General features: G+C 47.4%; 1 protein-coding gene across 1 annotated transcript in view; it reads left to right on the forward strand.

The window, feature by feature from the left end:
* Positions 1 to 5,067: 5,067 nt before the first annotated feature.
* Positions 5,068 to 18,832, forward strand: part of PKP1 (plakophilin 1) — a 39,514-nt gene continuing 25,749 nt past the window's right edge. Inside the window, exons 1-2 of the mRNA XM_088534541.1 lie at positions 5,068 to 5,269; positions 12,346 to 12,446. Coding sequence (XP_088390667.1) covers positions 5,068 to 5,269; positions 12,346 to 12,446 — 303 coding nt within the window. The remainder of the gene's footprint in view (positions 5,270 to 12,345; positions 12,447 to 18,832) is intronic.

Below are 18,832 nucleotides of genomic sequence, written 5' to 3' on the forward strand. Positions count from 1 at the left end.
TCCCTGGGGCTGGTCCTAAGGCTGTATGGGCTCTTCTCCTCATCTGAGTGTGCTTCCTCCAATGTCAACCTCAGTCACTACCCCCCAGATCTTTTTGGAATTCCTGGGCATGGCATGGTATGAAGGGGAGGAGATCTGCAATGCATTAATTATGTAACAACAAGATGGCTACTGTTCAGTCCTCAGGTAGTCTTCAAAATCGAGAGTGGAGAATGGAGATGCACCTATGGAGAGGGTCTATACTGCTAAGCACCCTTGGGTCCATGCTCAGGTCTCTCTGGGCCTGGTCAAGTGGGATTTGCATTCAGCAGCAGCATGCAATGGATACACAACCTTGCTGTGGGGCTGCCAAGCAGCCACGAGATCTTGTCCCTAGGTGCACAAGGATATGGTGGGACAGTAGCATGGCACAGACACGGAGGTCAACCTCTCCACACTCGTCTCAAACATCCTCTTGGCAGCAGACCGGGGTTTTTGGACGGGTTCCCCTCAAACCCAGAAGACAACATCAAAGGTGAGTGCCATCAGCAAGAAGATTCACTCACTGCATTTCCAGAGATCTGTCTGTCCCCTCACGTGTCTTCCCCTCAGGTCAGAAATAACAACTTACTGCTGAAATGCACCGGGGATGTTATTAGGAGGATGCCAGCCCCAGAGATCCTGTGCCACACTCTCAGGAGCTGCTCTTCATGCGGTTGTCTCCTGGGACTCGGTCTGCCAAGGAATAAGTTGCTCCAAACTCACTCAAGCATCGTTTCAAGCTTTGCCCTTAGACTGCCGGACGGGCTTGGCCAGCAGTGCTCCGCATGGTAAGTCTTGCTGTGAAGTGTGTCCCCCTGTGCATGTCCTTTCTAGACACGGGTGAAGAGGTTATTGGCAGCATCTGGTCTGAACTCACTCTGAGCTGGAGGTTGCCCTAGCAGAGGTAGGGAAGGCTCAGGAGTCCCTCACTGTGTTTTGTAGGTGGTCTCAGGTGAGATGGGAACAAGAGGGAAATGTGGAGGATTGGCCAACCTGATTCCTCTCGTCTAGAGGGGAACTGAGAGATTCTTAGTTCTCCATCACTATCCTCACCTCCCAGGGCACCTCCTTTATGGCTGCTGTTCCCTGGCAGTTGCACGACCACTGCTGGAGCTTGTTCACCAAAGGACCTGCTGAACAGATGTCCCTTCTTTAGCTCTCAGTAAGCCTGGACAACACTAGTCTCTGCTTGAAAAACAAACTTTGCAGAGCTGCCATGGTGTTTCTTCTCATGATTCAGACTTGCCATGTGACTCTGATGGGTAATCTTACTGCTGTCTGCAGCTACCTAATGGGAGTGTGCAAGAAGACAGAGCCAAATTCTTCTGAGGTGCCTGGTGACAGGATGATAGGTGATGGGAACAAGCTGGATCATGGGAAATTTTCCTTTGATACTAGGAAAAAAAAAGTTCACTGTGAAGGTAGTCAAAAATGGGAACAGAGACTGTGGGACCTACAATCTTGGTGATAAGACATCACCTGGAAAAGTTCCCCAGCAGCTGGGTCTAAGCTTCTCTACTTTGGACAGAGGGTCAGTCCCTTCCAAATTAAGTTATTCAATGTTTCTATTATGACACACCTGTATGATGCATTAACTTAATTTCCAGGCACTTTATCTCCATTACACAAGGCTCACATCTTGGGTCATTTAGCCTCACAGTTGCTCTGTGCGAGCTCTAGTACAGCATTAAACAGTCCTTCTCTTTCATGGAGCAATCCGGATTTTCCTTCTTTTCTTCATGAAAGACCTTTCCCTGCCCCCTACAAACTCCCATCTGCCATGGGATTCTCAGTGGAGTCTACCTACTTTGTCAGAGGTTTACTTGAAATCTTACAGGTGCTGTTGCCATCTTGTCCTACTGCTGCACCACCCTTAAAACCCATCTCAGTGCCACACGTTTTGCTTGGTACCTTGCCAAGCCAATACCTTGTCCACTTGCCTCAGCAGGCTTCTGCCTGGCTTTCCTGAAGTTGGTCACTCTGTGATCGTTTTTGCCTGGATCCCAATTCCCCTTTTGCACCTGAGCCCTCCATCTGTCCTGTGGCACTTTCTTGTTTGAAAGAAGGAGGAGAGCCTTTCAAGAGAGGCTGAGCGAAACTAAGGCTGTGCACGTCTGAAGAGCAGGTCTCCTCCTGCAGAAACCTTGCCAGACTCTGGGAAGTCTCAGCTGTGGTGGGGCAAGGTTGAGTCACCCCTTGGAGAATGGCATTTTCCTGAGAAATGCAAGAAATCCCCAATCCCCTTACATCCATCTCTCTTGGTGGCCGTCCATCCTTAGGAAGAAGCAAACCTAGATGCTAAAATATGGCAGCAGGGCTCCCTGTCACCAGTGTTGGGGGCCAGCCATCTTCTCCTGGCAGATTCTGCTGCGATCTGTAGACACTTTCAATTCAGGAGTGTCTGACATGTTTGAACAGAAAACCCTACACCACTCTGGGAGCAGTATTGGGCCAGCGAGCCCTTTGATTGCAATCAGTGAGTTGGCAAGAATCCCAGGAACTCGTACAAAAATGCTTTGAAGAGGCCAGATGCACAAGGTGTGTCCCTGTGAGCCTGTGGGGTGCGGAGGGGTGATTCATGGCATCACCATGCGGTGGTTGGTGTGTGCACACGCAGCCGTCAGACCGCAACGAAGGCCCCTGTCCCCCTCGGGTTGCCAGGTGCCTTTTTTGCTCTCCAGTCTTTTGCCAGTCGTGCTCAAAATTCCACACGGTTCTTGTTTTCCTTGCAGGCTTTTCCCTCTGCTGTCCCAGCGCCTGCAAGCTCCAGACAGAAGAGCAGACAGGGAATTTGCTTAAGGCGCTTGGAGGTGCAGGGCTCTGGCTGCCATGCGCTGCTCTGATGCTGTGCTCTGCTCAGGGAGCATCGTGGCACCGCGGTTCACAGCAGAAACAGCCCTTTGCAGAGGTGCTCCTGTCTAAGGAGCTTTTAGAAGCAGGTTTGGGATATGTTTCCGAAAACCGGGAGCTTTCTTCCCTTGGGCTAGATGGTGCAAACTCACCCCTAAAGAAACTGTTGTTTCTTGAAAGACTTTTTAAGCGCCCTGTCCCCAAATGCAGCCCAGCTCAGCATTTTGGGTGTTATGAAACAGGGCAGATGCCAGAGCGTAGCATTTGTATTATCCGCCAGTAAATGACTGGATGTGATAAACACTTGGCTCTCCCGCGCAGGGACAGGGTGAGGGCTGTTCCTTGCCGTGGGGCAAATGACATTACAGGTTTGCAAGACCTGGGCACTTTGTTGTTCAGAAGCCATCTGATGCTGACAGCCTGTCATTGATTTGCGAAAACATCGCTTGGCATCGATAACAAGCTTTCAGGAGAAACAAGTAGGACACAGGAAAACAACACCCAGATATCGCTCTGCTGTTCCTCACCCTGACTGGGAAGCATGCAGACTTATCCCCACTGGGTGCAGATGAGCACAGGAGCATCAGAAAATAATCCTCCAAGTCACTAGGCATTGGCAACCCAAACTTCAGTAGTGCTTGCCCCTCTTCCTGGCTGGCCTCTTCTGCTCATTGTCTAAATGGACTGAGCCTGGAGGGTAACTGAAGACAGTGAAGGTGCCACATCCTTTGAATGAGGCATCAGGAAACCTGGGAAAGGGGGACTGAAGGTAATTAGTCCTTAATTGTTCTAGTCCCGAGTCTCATCAATAAATGTTGGGTTTCTAGTGCTGGAGTTTGCTGGAGGAACATTCTGGAGCCATCAGAAGATGAAGGTGAATAGCTCTCATGCTCCTCAGTATCATGCCTGGGTTTTCCACTACTGCTCTTCTTTCTCTAAAAACCAAAATGCAGACACACGGGTTCACAAACCATGAAGAAAACATGAAACCTGATGAGTGGAAACAGTTACTTTTTTTCCATGTCTTCCTGCTGCTTTCAAGGAGTGACATCGTGTCCCGGAGCTGAAAACACCAGGTCTGTAGCCAGACCCCAAGCCCTGGCCCCTCATCCAAGAGAGCAGCTCCTGGCCCTTGTCTGGGCCCTCTGCTCCTGCAGACATCCCTGAGACCCAGTACTGGGACACCAGGAAGCCTCTTTCCTGGGTGCCTTCTCTCCTGGTCTCCTGGTGTATCGGCCTCCTGTGGCTTGGCAAAAGCTTTCTCAGCATTTGCTGTTACCTGGAACTGGTCACACCAGCACTGAGGTGTCTGGTTCACAGCAGTGCGGCTTGGCAGGGAGAAACCTCTTCCCTCAAAACCTCTTCCCTCCAATTCAAAGCTCGGGGTGTTATGTCCGATATTTTCTCTACAGAGAGCCTGGGCATAGGGCTGGTCCTGCAGAGGCAACGGGTGATGCCACCATGAACGCAGCAGCATCCCATGGTCAGCAGGCCCTGGGGGATAGCTCCAGGACCAAGATTAAGGCTTGCACATGCAGTCCCATGCACTGCCTGGTTGGTGCAGGCAGAGGAACCTTTTCCCAAATATAGGGCTGGAGCTGACTGGCCTGGGAACATCCCAGCAGGGCCAGGGATAGAGCCCGGACCCACAGGCACAGGGGAGTGTTTGTGCCCATGTGAGTATAAGTTGCCCCTTACTACCAAGGACCTCCCCAGCTTCTTGGCACCGAAACCCCATTTCAATCCAGTTTAGACCAAGGGAAGTAATAAAGTATGAGACGAGCAGGCAGTGTGGGATCTCCTGCAGCCTGCCAAGAGCACCGTTCCCCCCCGAGCCCAGGGCCACGAGCCCCCCACGGCCAAGGGTGGTCCCAGGAGGGCAGGAGGCAGAGCCGGGGCGCGGGGAGCCGCGTGCCCCGCAGCGGCAGCAGGGCCGCGAGCGCGCGGGGAGCGCGTGGGTGTGGACGGGCAGGGCTGTATATCCAGTCTGGCGGAGGGTGTGCCGGCTCACACGCCGCGGAGCGGAGCCGCGAGCAGGAGCCCTGCGACATCCTCGGCCGGGGGACGTATGGCAAGGAGGGGTTTGGGAGATTAGGCACAGAGCGAGTCGTGTCGCTGTGGCCTCGTGTCGCGTGCGGGCAGGTGAAGCGCAGAGCCCCTCTTTCCCCTCCCCAGCCCTGAGGTCCGTTCGCAGCCATGCTTCACTCTCCGCTGAAAACAGCACTGGCATATGAATGTTTCCAAGACCAGGCCAGTTCCACGCTGGCCTTGCCCTCGGATCACAAGCTGAAAACTAAGGGCACAGGAAAACAGAGGGTCCAAGAACAAGTGATGATGACGGTGAAACGGCAGAAGCAGAAATCGTCCGTGTCATCGAGCATGGGCCACTCCAACCGAGGTAAAATCCCACAGCGCGGCGGGCAGCAAGGGGTCCCCCATGGGCATGGAGCGGGTGCTAAGGGGTCATCCTGCTCCAGGCTACGGGCTTGTTGGGGGTTTTGCTCATGGGGGACAGACCAGTTCGTGTTCTCTTGTTACCTGCTGGGTTACCTTGGCCGGGAATGCCAAGGTCTATTGCCCTGGATAGAAGAGTAAAGATGAGATGTGGTGTTGGAGGCAATGAAGCCTTTGCTGGTGTGGATACGAGAGAAAAGTGAACGTAGATGAGCCAGGAGTGCAGTGGAGACAAACTGATCTGCATCCCTGAGGCACTTGGATGTTTCAGCGCGGTGCTATTAACTCTAAAGCCGGAGAAGCTTCCTAGCCTTTGTGAATCCTTTCTCCAGGAATGCCCCTGCAGGTCAGCTCCTTGGCTGGATTCCTCCCCTCCTGTGGCAGCTCTTCTTCATGCCGCGGAACTCGGAGCTGGCCGAGAGCTGTGGCTCAGCTGTCACTTCAATACTGCTGCAGAGGGAGGACAGGTAGCTCTGCCTGTGCGCAGGACACAAACCGGAGCTCAACGCAGGGCTCCCCTTTGAGGGTCCCCAGGTGTCCCCCCACTTCCAGGTGGCTTTACAGAGAAGCATGGGGACGGCTGAGTCTCAGGGACACCACGGCATGATCAGCAAAAAGAATTAGAAAGGTGTAGAAAGGTCTTTTTTCTTGCTGTGGCCTCTTGTTGTGTTTCAGAGGGTGCTGGACAGACCCGTCTGTTTTGCAGACAGGTAAGGTTTGGGTGTGAGGGACCACTCTGGTCCACCCCTGTGCAATGGATTTGTGCCATAGAAAGCAAGCAGTCAGCTGAGTCCTGGAGTTTTCAGATTTCCTACTGGAATGCTTTTTTGGGACAGGACTTGGCAGGTGATTTGCTTCACCGTCTTTCTTGCATCTGGAGAAAATTGCTTTGGAAATAAATCCCAGCAGAGCTGAGTTCACTGGGAAGAAGAAAGTCTGGGCATTTGAAGGAAGGAGAGCAGTTGGGGCTGAGCCATCCGGCTGCATCCCGAGTGAGCAGGGTATTGAGGGGTGTTTGCTGGAAGGCTGTGTGAGACAGGCCACCAATTTTGGTGACTGTGGTCCTAACTCTACAATGTCCTGCTGGCCACGTCTCAGGGCTGGATCACTAGGGGGAATAGGTAGAATCCAGGGCTGCTGAGGCGTCACGTCCAAATATTTTGAGCTGATTTGATGAGAGAAGCAGGTGGCAATACGCAGCTAGGTGAGGGAATCAGGATGGTATCCCCGTGGACCATGGGTGCCCTCCTAGTTGTATATAGTGCAGTGGCTGTGGCTGAGGGAATAGAACAACTTTGTGAGGGAAGGCCAGCGTGCCATGACCCGTGACAGGCATCGGTGCGTGCAGATAACTGGCTCCTTTGATTTCACTTGTTTGTGGACACAGACTCCAAGAAGTAGATGGAGAACAAGTGGGTGAAGGCAGCTTTTCTTCCCGCCACCAAAAGGGAAGGCAGCAGAGAATGCAAATAAAATCCAAACCAGGATGATAAGAGAAGATCTAATTGAGAATTGAGTCAGTGCTGGTCTCCCTTTCTACCAGAACTTTATTTCAAGGAGAAACAGGCAGGCAGATGCCTGGTTGGTAAAGGGAAGAGTCACTGTGGAGAAGTGTCCAGGTTAAACCTCCTGGGGAGGAAGTCAGGAAGAGCAAATTCCCCAGGTGCTCCTCTTTGCTAAGCAAGGTCACTTTAAATGCCTCCCCCAGACTTCGGGGAATATCAGGGAATTGCTCAGAAATGTGGAGCTCTGGTTTCTATGTCCCAGGGAAGCTGAGCCCATTGAGCTCCCAGCTGCTGCCTCCAGACACAGGGCAGAGACTGTCCCCGTCCCACAGCAGGAGCCCGACCGGCACTGCCATCCCGGGTGGCTGCCTCCCTGCTCGCACACATATGCCATGGGCAGCTCGATTTGACCCGTGGCACCGTTGGGTGCTGGATGGACTCCCAAAAAGAGCAAGAAGTCCCTGTTTCTTCTCCAACTTTTCCCCTGGGCTGGCATCATGCGAGGATCAGACTGGACTTTCAAGGAGCAGAGTGCTGCCTTGTTTTGTTCGTTACTGCCCTTGTTCCGGAGGTGGGCTCAGCACACAGTCCTGTTCCTAAGGGGTTACAAGGGATTGTGACAGCTCTCCAGCTGCCTCTTTGAAGGGTCCTCCAATATTAGCTACATCCATCCCTACGTGATTTCTCAGAGATGCTCCTCAAAAGCAGCACACGCTGGGGAATTTGCAAAGCCCCTTGAGGAATGTCCCTGCATCTTGTTCCTTCTGGATTCGGAAAGCTTCCCACGTGTGCCTGGTTAGATACTGCTCCACGTTCAGCTCTCACTGTGTTTTCTTATGCAGTTTGGACAGGCACTGGAGCGCACAGCAGAGCTTTGCCCAGCTTCTGGAGCATATTTACCTATGTAGGTAGCATAGGAAGCACAGACATATAGACGTATACCCTACTGACATGTAGCAGGAATGGAGTTTACATGTCCCATATCTGGAGTTTCTTTAGAGGGCAAGAGTCATCCTTCCAGCGTCCTGCTATTGATGTCTGCATAGTATTAATCAGTTAATTCATCGGTAGTATTAATCGGTTAATTGCAATCCAGGAAATCAAGGCACTGAAAGCCAATGTCTAAGCCCAGGATCTGGTATGTCCCAGTGTATGTCCAAACCACAGAGCATGGATACTCTGCAGGGCAGGGTGATCCTTCTGACTGAACTGATGTGCACTGGGCCAGGGCAAGGAGTGGAAACCAAGTGCAAGGAACCCAATCCTACCTCGTCACAGGGGCCTTTTCTCAGCACGGCACCTATGAGCGTTTCCAAGGGTGGCTGTAGAGTGCTTGGGTTTCAGGTCTGTGGGAACTGCCTCAGGGACATCACTTCTCACCACGTGAACAGCTAACTGGAGAGCTCCATCTGATCTGGGAGTAACACACAGGTTTCAAGAGAAAATGAATTTCTCTGGCATGGCAGGAGAAAAAGCCAGGCCAAGCTGAAAGAAAACACCTACCAGCTAACAGTGTATACAAAGTCCTCTGGCTAAAGAAAACTTTTGACAGTGTCTCATCACTGGCTAGCAAGATGTACCAGGAAGAAAAGATCTTAGGAAGCCTGAGCTTAGGAGTGTTGTGTCTGTCTGTCTCCCAGTTGAGTTGTGATTTAGAGGTTTATTCTGCTGGCTGCTGTTGAGAGGAGTGAAATCCCAAATAAATCCTTTGAAGTGAGGCACTAGGGGACTTTGAGGAGAGTGAGTGGTTTGAAGACTTCTGTAACATTCCCTCTGTATGAAATGATTCAGTGAAAGCTGTCCACTCTTCCACAAACCTCGGTTCAGAGAATTGTTTACAGTAGCAGAAACCCTTTAGCTCATAGTTGAGAACCCAAAACTGCACTTCTCTCATTCCTGAATGAAACTCAGCTGCTGGGATTTGACTAACACTTCTCTCCTTGGAGGCATCCAGGCTTTGCTTCATGCTTCCCACAGGCCTTCTCCTCTTACCACTTCTTTCCTATGTTTAATCATCCTCATTGTTTTAAAGTCATGCATAGTTTATTATTCAGCTTGTCTAGCCTGCACTACCACTGACTGGTTCTCGTCTTGCCTTTCCCTGCCACAGATTAATATTTATTAATCTGCATCCATTGCCATAAACTGCCTATTAGCTTATGTGTCCAGCTGACATCTTTTACTGTTGTGCTTGAGAAATGGCTCTGCTCACACAGTTCTCCTGCTCCCCGTGAGCCTTTTCACTTGTTAAAGCTGGCTTTGATGGAGCTAAATAACTCATCAAAAGTTGCAAGCAAATTGGGTTAGACCAAAGGTTCAGTCTGCTCTGCAATGATCAATAATACCTAAGGGGACAAAGAGGAGGGCAAGGCCAGCATGTAGTGGTGCTTACAGTAACTTTGGGCAAGATCCAGCAATCCTTACCAGTTGCAGGCAGTCTTTGCTCCATGAACTGTCTCACTGATTTACACTTACCCAAGTTTTGAAGGAAATGCCATGGGCTGATAACCATTTGGGTATAAAAGAGAAGGTTTCTACAACAGTCCAGCTAAAGCTTGGTCAGCCCTTAGGGGTATTTTCTGCCCACAATCATGATAGTTGGGAGGCTGTGCTTCAACTGAGCAATCTACATCAGTGTTTCCTCTGCCACCTGTTCCATCTCTTATTGCTAAAAACATGATGTTTTAAATCTGCTCTGGGTTTAGCCATTTGCAGGTGGGCACTTTAGAGACCTGCTAAAGAGCTGCTCAGCTGCTGGACACCAGCAGATAGGACTCCCACATGTAAGAGCTGGGAATCAGCAGCAAGGAGGCATCTCCTCCAGAGAGCATTTCCACCCCCTGCAAAATGTTTTTTTGAGGAGGACAGTCTGTTTTCTTTCCCCAGGTTCTCAATATCTGTGTCCTGCTTGTGTGCTCTTTACCCTTGAGCTGGCTGCAAACAGGAATATCCTTCCTCTCCTCTAGAGTGAATTGCACAGTTTGAAGCTGCCTTTCAAGATAAGTCAGGCAGAGAAGTGTAGAGTCACAGGTCAACACAAAACTGACTTTTTCATTAGCCACCTCCATCAGCAGATCCACAGGTTCTTCCTGGCTCTCAGACTGAGCTCTCCAAACAGTAAGTCACAGTTTTGTGGTGGCAGAAGCACCTTCTGCAGCCATCAGGGTGGCTTCAGAATGCCTTGGACATGGGAGCCTATGTAAATTCTTAGCAGGGATGGCAACTGTTCAGCAACTGAAGAACATAATATTGCATGAACTGCCTAATTTCTGGGGCTTGGACATGTAATGGTGCATTTGTATGAAAGAATCAGAAGTGATTCTAAGAGGGCCTTTTTAAAAATTATTATTATTATTTTGTGTCTTTTGGCTCAATGCAGAAGTCTTTCGAGCCTGGTAGGGACAGGTCATAACTGATGCGAGAGGGAAGAAGGAGAAGGAAAATTGGTCAGATTAGTCTGTGAGTCGTGTTGAGAAACTTGTATATTAAGGGGAACTGCTAAACTCACATTGTCAGGAAAATGCTCACAGATGCTTCAAACTGCAGTTATTCAATATTCACGTGGAACAAGAGACCGATAACAAATATTTCCCAGGAAATAAATACCATAATATTCTTTTATCTTTGCACTCAGAGCTAGTTTTATTGGGTAATTCTGTCATCTGGTGAAATATCTGTGTTGAAGATATCATTTCAACCCTGCCTTGCTTTTCCTCAAGCCCAGCACTGGTGTCCTGGCCTGTCCCAAAGGTCGTTATGGGGAAATCCCGGGGTGGGGAAGCGCTAGGTGAAGGATGCAGCTGGATAGTACCTCCATTCTGAGGTCTAGGGCCATTTGTGTTACCAGAAGCAAGTCTTACACAGCTTAACACATATGAATCAACAAGGATTGGAGATATTTTCATAGGGATCTTGAAACAATGCTCACTAAGTGTATAGAGTTTATGGAAAATGAGCTCCTATGGTTTTCTGCTGCTGCTTATTTTGGGTTCAGTGACATTCCTCAGATGCTGTCTTCTGCACAGTGTTGCTCCTCTCCTGTTGACAATAGAAAGCAAATCTTATTATTTATACTTTATCTAAGGCAATGATCTTCCTGAGAAAATGCAAGAATTTTAGCCACGCACCAAATCAACATAACAGGTTCCGGATGCCTAAGGCAAGGCAATAAATTAGATATATTGCAAGGTTCAGTGGCTGTAGAAGACCTAAGTGGCTTCAGGGCCTTTGTGGTAGAGCTTATCCAGTTTATCTAAGAGATGAGTCTTATCAAACAGTCAAAGAGATTAGAATATTTCTGACATTACCCACCAGTTTTGGTGCATAACTGGGGACAGGTAACTCCTGATTTTGTAGGTTGTTAGACACTCAGAGGTTCCCCTGGAAGTTAATTGGGGTGTATGGTTTGCACTTCCTCATAACGGGATGGGGAATCCCACAACCACTGAGAAGTTTTAAAGATGAAACTTAAATGATCTCGAATCCCTTTGGATCATCTGAAGAGTGTTAATGGATTTCCAGCCTGGAAAAAGAAGGAACCTCTTCATTTTTGCTCATAATGTTGAATACAGCCCTGAGTAAAATACTTTCAGGATGTTCCAAAGGTGGCACTCCCAAGATCTGCTGGAAAAAGTCACCCATAAGAAGTTTTGATACGATTGGGTTTGTTAGTTTCAGATACTCTGAATAAAGCACTGAGAAATAGTGGTGGCAGCTGGATTCCTCCTGCTCCAAGAAATATCCACCTTTGCAAGATACACCTGACGTGTAATGCCACACATCTCCCCAGCTCCCTGTAAATAATGATCGAGCTGGATACTTTTCAGAAACAGGAATATAAATATGCAGAAGGATCTTTTAGAGACTAGACATGGAAATTTAAGCCAGTGATATTTGCTTTTAAATGTCTGATGTATTTAGATCCCCAGGCATTAAATAGACTTGATCATCACTTACTGATCAGGTTTGTTATTTACAATTTATTGAATTTAACAAAGCTTGCTTATAAAACTTGTGTTGACAAGATTATTAGTCTTTAGACCACAAAGGCAGTTTTTCTCTGGCTGCACTGCCAAGAAACTTGAGGTGGTTTTTGCCTTTAGAGAAAGGGTAAATTCTATTTACCTCCCACTCAGAATATAAAAAATGAGTTCTAGGTTCATCTCATTCTTCTCATATAGCAAAAACCAAAGATACTGGCCATGCCTTCGGTGTTGTCTGCTCTCTTCTCTTTTAGCTTTTATGGCACTTGGTCTTTTGTGCTGAAGAGCTTAGGCTGTCATTCAGTCTGAGCCAGAGTATCTAAGAGCCCTTCTGGAATAAACATCTATGAGTTGCTGACTGGCCAAGCCTGACTCACTGACTTTCTTTTCTGTGTTCCTGTTAAACTTTCCAACTCCATTATTCTTCAGTAACAGGTAGAAACAATTAGACTCACAGGAGAAGAAGAGCTTTAATCTCTACAGGGGTACTTGCTGCACTTCTTTCTCCTTCTGACGGTGTTTTTTATTTACAGGTTCCATGTACGATAGTCTAGCTGATGGTTACAGCTATGGGACATCCCGGGGCAGCTATTATGCCAAAACCCAAACAGGAAACAGCAACTGGGGATATCCGGTAAGAGATTCTTTTGTCTGGGAACTGTGGCCTACTCTTGAGGCAGCATGTACATAAAGCACCCTCCCACTGCAGAGGTCGTGTAGTAAGTTAATGGCACTGTGGAAACGTGAATGACAGAGAGATTATCCATAGCTGTGACTATTTTAGCAAGTAATTCAGTGCAATAGGAGAGGATCAGGAGATCACAGCAACAAGCACTGAAGATTCTGTATCTACTCAGTATGGTGTTGGAGATTTTACCGTGGATGAGATATAGTTTGGTCTACTAGGCTAAATATTCCCACAACCCAAACAATTTGAAGCTGGTTACAGGTTCAGGTTCTTATGTCTTAGTTAAAGGTTGCATGTCCAAAGGTTGCATGTCCATGGCTTACTTGGAACAGTTTCCAGTTTTGTTTCCTCTGAAAAGAATCTGTTCACATGCACCAAAACTGCTATGTCTACAACACTGATGTGGTTCAGTGGGGCTGATCAGGGGGTTTGCCTCATAATTGTGTGGCTGTTCCAAATCTAAATGCCAATGCAGACTCTTACGGTGTTCTCTGAACTTGGAAAAGATGTGTTCCACTTCTCCCGTGGCGATTTCTAAAGAACACATTATAGATTGTCAGGGAAAAACAAAACAAAACAAAACAAAAAAACAGTAAGACCATGCTTCTCTGCACAGTCCGAGCTTATGCATCCCACAGAGGTCCTGGTCTTGTCCTTGATGACAGACTCTCAATGAATTGAGAATCACGTTCTTCAAACCACTCCAATGTCTGCTGAAGCAATTTATGTTCTCCCTCCACCTTTGTCCTGTATAATGTTCTTCCTTGGTCTCCATCAGCTGTAATGTAGAAAGAAGAACTCACAGATCTGAGATTTTAATATGGGAAGAAGAAAAGGCTCCTTTCAACCACTCTGGACTGACTATCTTTAGGACCTGTAAAGCAGTTCTTTTAATTATCAAAGGGTTGAACCAGAAAAGGTGCTTATGCTGGCTTCAAGCACAGAGTGATGCTTTTGCTGTAAGCTGCCAACAGCTCTCCCTGTTCATAGCATCAGCATTCCTCAGCTGCAGAAAGATTTGTCTGTCGTCTTTGTTAATGGCCATAGTGTAGCTTCAAGGCAGTCATAATGTCACTTGCTAGGTTTGCATTGCTGTGTTAGCTTCCTGCTTCCAGCATTTTCAGTAGGAAGGGCTGGAAGCACTGGCATGGCTTTGCAGTTTTGGCCTGCAGCCTGTCTGTCAGCTTGTTGCACTGTGTTTCGTTGAGCTGGTTAAGTTCCCAGGCAGGGGTCTTTTTGCCTGGAGTAAGACCACAAGAGTGACCATAGTGGGTCACCATCTCTAAGGTCACCATCTCTAAGGCAGTGATAGAGCCCTGCAGAAGAGCCTGGGAAGGGCAGGAATGCAGGGAAGCTTCCCCATATTTTGCTGTCCACCAGCCACTCTTAGGTGGATGTTGCCACATCCACCAATTCCATGTTGGATGTCACACGAACATTTCTGTTACGGACAAGTGCTTCATGAGTAGAAGAACTGTGGCGGGTTGGGTTTTTTGTTTGTTTGTTTAATTGATTTGATTGTTTATTGTCACTTTTATATTATGTCACCTGAAAGTAGTTGTTATGCTTTGTCTAAGCAAAGCCATTCTGTTAGAATAATTCCTGGATATTTTACTTAACATTCTAGCTATTTTACTTAAACAGTGAGGAAGGTAAATCCCAGTTTTCTGATGTTGTCTGTGGTGTTTTCTCATTTTGTTAACTCCTGGTGTTTTTCCTAACTACTGCAACAAATGTGGGATATGTAGAAATGCCAACTCACTGCTGGAGATTTCAGTCCAGCACCGAGGTTGATGTTTTGGGGAATGGCTCACAAGATGATTATGAAGATCAGGACCTCTCCTAGACATAGAGGGCAGTGCACATGCCAGTTCTGTCAGTTCTGGCTCACCACTGACTTGTGCAGTCCATGGCTCTGAAGGGTTCTTCTGCTTTTACTGATCAGGGAAGGTCTTTCTGCAAACCAAACTCTCTTATTTTGGTAAGGGTCTTTGGACCTGGGCTACTTTGGAAAAGGGACTGGGACTCATTGCTAATTTACAGCAAAATTCATCTTGCCTAACTTTGTCTATCTATAAATCTGCCACTTAGTCTTAACAAGTTGTCTAGACTCCTCCCATAGCCAACAAAGAGAGAAGTACCAGGGGGTGATTCATCTCCCTTATCTTGGAGATCTGTCAGGTCAGGATGAATCAGCCCCTCTGGATGCCAATCTCCTTCCACTGATAATTAGATTAGAGCAGACACCTAAGAGCTGGAGGGCTGCAGTTAGGGGCAATGAGTCCCAAGTGCCATTGGCACCCTGGAACATAGAACATCAACCCCAAATCTGTTTAAAAAGCTGAATAGACATCATGCTCCCCAGCTGCACTGAGAAACCTCCTCTATTTTGCTTTTTCTAGAAAACCATTAAAGGTTTACAAAAACACACCACTACCAGGTTTCAGGTTCAGTTATCTTTAAATTTTGTTTACAGGGTTAATTGAAATTCATGCAGGTTCTAGACATTTAAAAAATGCATTGGTAACCCTTGTTTTGTAAGACATGGACAGGAAGACAAAAAAAAAAAAAAGACTCTCTTTGAGGATAAAGTTCTTTCCTTATACTATGATTTTTTCTGAAAAGCCCCAATGGCCATTCAAAATATATGGTAAAATACAGACATTTAAGGGAAATTATCCAATGTAGTATTCAATGACATTGTTTACTCTTAATATTTCTGGAGCTAAAAAATATAATAGGCAATTTATATCCTGGTTCTGCAAAAAGAAATAGTTGCTACAAAGCACTTACAACATATACACACTTCTTATGTGTGAAGGTGCATTTGCATTGCCTTAGATTATGATTCTGAATAACATCTTTTTAGCTTCATCCTTCACCTTCACCGAGAAACTGTTATTCCTGACTTTGAAAGATTGATCTGTAAGGAAGAGCTTGCTTGCTAATATATGTGTTGGCAACAATTTTTCAATCTATTTACTCTCCTGGCTAAAACTTTTGATTTATTCATTACTAAAAATGACTTTCTGATTACTTCTATTGTGGACTGCATGGTTAGTAGCATCATTGGAACTGGCATTACAGTGAGTAACTACTCATTAACAGTTTAAGTAATGAAATCTCTGTATTTACTCAAGGAACAGGCACTCCTCCCCACCTCTGAGGGTAGCAGAGTTGGTCCCCCAGGTTTGGCTGCACCTTTTCTTCAGCTCACATGGTAGAGCTTGACTCACCCTTCAAGGATGAAGTCCCCAGTCCCTTTTGCATAGCGACCTCGCAGGAGGCAGTAATGGGTGCATTAGTGATAGCAAACTTCTATGGGTTGTCTTCTTTCATGGCTAATTTCATGCCTAGGCAGATACTGTGGAGCCTGGAAGACCTTTAACAGCATTTGGCACCGTTTATCACAGTGGGGATTTTAAGTGGTCACTAGTTCCCAAAGTCATGAGACGATCAGGAATTTGATGCCATGCCCTGATTAGAAGGCTGAGCGATACCTGAGGTGAAAGTGCTGACTATAGCTCATGCAGATGAACCCGAGGGAGCTTGAAAACGGGGTGTCCAGAGCAGGGTTGTTGTGTGAGGAGAGGTCTCAGCATGAGCTGCACCCTTGGCTCCAAGCTGCCCCACTGCTCAGTGCACTGACATCTGTTCGGCACCAGTATAAAAGCCACCACCACGGTCCATCCGTAGTCATGTAAGCATGCAGACAAAACCCAAGGCAGAGAACATCAAGGAGAGTCAGGAAGCATGCAGGGAGCAGAACAGACCTTCTAAGGCTGATTTTCCCATCTGCAAAAGTTGTGCGTTCACTCTGGCTATGTGAGTTAGCAGATCCAGCCACCATTCCTGTTAGAGAATTGGTTCCCAGGTCCCATGTGTGCCTTGGCACTGTCTGGAAGGTGCAGTAATAGGACAAGATGCCCCCTCCATGCCTCAGCTTCCACGCAGAGAAAGTCTGCATGGTCTAGGTGGAGGTGACAACTTGTTCCCCCAGGCAGTGCCCTGAATGAGGGGAGAGCAGCTCTTTGCCGTGCTGGGTGTGCATCCCTGGGAAAGTAAGTTCATCTCTGACGTCAGGGCACTCTGCTTCCAACCACATGAACGGATCTTCATCCCCAAGGAGCTTACTCAGCCTGTGGGCTCGTTGCTATTGCAAATAACGTTTCCGGGAGCATCTCGGCTCCCAGGCCAAGGAATATTTGGCATGTCTGATGCTGCTGCTATTGAGGCAGTAACTGAGCTGGATCCTGACACAATTAGCAGTGGGAGCTGCTGGCTTCTGGGTCACTAGGGCTCACCGTTGTTTTCTTCAGTCATCACAGCTGGGCTCTCATTTTGGCACGAATGAAATATATGCACTTTGGTGACCCCTATACAGCAGAGAACTAATTAGACTCCTAAACAAATTTTCTCTGTGGGAGGACATTGCAGGGCTTTTTCTCCAAAATGTATTACCTGCATTAGGGAAGCTCACCAGCAGATATACCTGCCTGCAGCCCAGCAACATTCCAACAGTTAGGAATACTCCCTGAAATCCCCTCCCTGCTGTCGCCTCTGCAGAATCTGCAGACTTTAGTGGGAGATTTGTCCTGTGAGGACTTCTGGATGAAATTTGTGATTTACTATAATGACACACTGAAATAATAACAATAATAAAAAGGAATGCATTAAGTAGCCTCATTAAAGAACAAAAGGATTTACAGTTGTTGCACAGCACTGCTCGTTCAAGCCCTGGTCTCCCAGTGAGGTTTTACAAGCGTCTTTACACTTTGGAGCAGAGTCTTGGACAATACCCTCCCTGACAGAACAAACTGAACCGTCAACTAAATCTCAGCTACTTAAAGGATCAGGTGAAAAACCATTCAGAAAGGCAGCATCCCAGGAAGGTGGGAAAGAGTGTTTCAGAAAAGGATAAACAATGTATGTGCTGGTTTTGCAATTTTTTTCTCCATGCAATGGAGTGTGTAGCAGGCGGTAGCTAAAGCGTTTCGCAAGTAGCATCAAGAGTTTTCCCCACCCATCACTCAGGGTGGGACGCTGTCATGTTGCATTGCCTGAGCTTTGCCCTCCAGCCTGGGAGAAACCTGCTCTTGACGTGTTTATACGGAGTCCTTTACTTCTCTCTGTCTGCTGCTCTAGAAACAAATTGCAAGGGAAAAAATTAGAGCTAAGTAATGAACTGATCGCGTCCTCAGATGCAGAAGTCAGAAACACCCAGTTATCTGGGAGGGCCTCTGCCTCGGAAAGGCTGTCCTGAGCCGAGAATGGGATTCCTGGTTCTGGGATGCTGGGTCATCAGCAACCTGCTCCATACTTCAGTTTCTCTGTCTGGAAACTGGGAAGAGAACAGTGGCTTTTCCTGTTGAACAGAGGGTTTATGGTAGAAAAGCACCAGAAATTGACTCATTATCAAAGATTGAAATATTGCAATGGTTTCTTTTTCTCTGGGGCATTTTTTTTCCAATTGAAAGACAAAGTTAAAGATATTTATTTCCCCTTTTTCTTTTGAGTGCTGCTTGTTCTAATTAATGACTCTAAGATAGCCTTGTATTTCAGGCTGATTACTGGTGAACCCCAAATGCTTATGAATTTAGAGGCAGGTCTTTATTGCTGCCAGTGAAGGAAAACACCTAGTCCTTGGGTCTGACAGGAGAACCTGCATGCTATCAGTACTCATCTTCACTGCCTTTCCTCTCTGTGCCTCCTCTCCTTGTTTTAATATGAATGAACAGCTCCCAGGGATTGGTCTAGAGCATATAAGCCTGTTTCACAGAGGGAGGAGAGGTTCAGACTAGAATTCAGGACGCCTGCGTGATGTATTTGCACGTGAGCATCCTCCCGTGTCCCGCAAGCACAGGTGACTGCTGGTGCATGGTGATGTCTGATTGCAGGGGAGACCTGCAAATATGCCCAGGGCCACTGGAGTCCTGCAGCGAGAAGAGCCTGAGCTCCTCTAAAATGATCTCCAAGCTTGGAGTGCAGAAGGAAGCACTGCTTTCTGTACTTACCCTGCTTTGAGGGAATTCCTTGTCCAGAATTCCAGAATTTCTCCACAAATATAAAGAGAGGAGGTGTGGACCTGGCCTGCCTTCCCTGTGCAAACATCCACAAGGAGTGGGGAGATGCAGTTCAGGGCGTTAGGAAATCTGGGTGGTTTCTAAGGTTTGAAAGAGAGAGATTGATTGTTTTCTTTTACTAACACCATTCTGCGTAAGATGAGCTTGTTCCGTACATGCAATGGAATCAGCAAAGATTAGGAGATTGTTGTCAAGTGGATCTTTGTAAGACAGACTACTTAATAACATCGCCTTCATCTTCAGAGATGA

Source organism: Tinamus guttatus, unplaced genomic scaffold (genome assembly GCF_059628265.1).
Source record: "Tinamus guttatus ecotype Peru unplaced genomic scaffold, ASM5962826v1 Tinamus_guttatus_pri_ptg000563l, whole genome shotgun sequence".
Lineage (NCBI taxonomy): Eukaryota > Metazoa > Chordata > Aves > Tinamiformes > Tinamidae > Tinamus > Tinamus guttatus.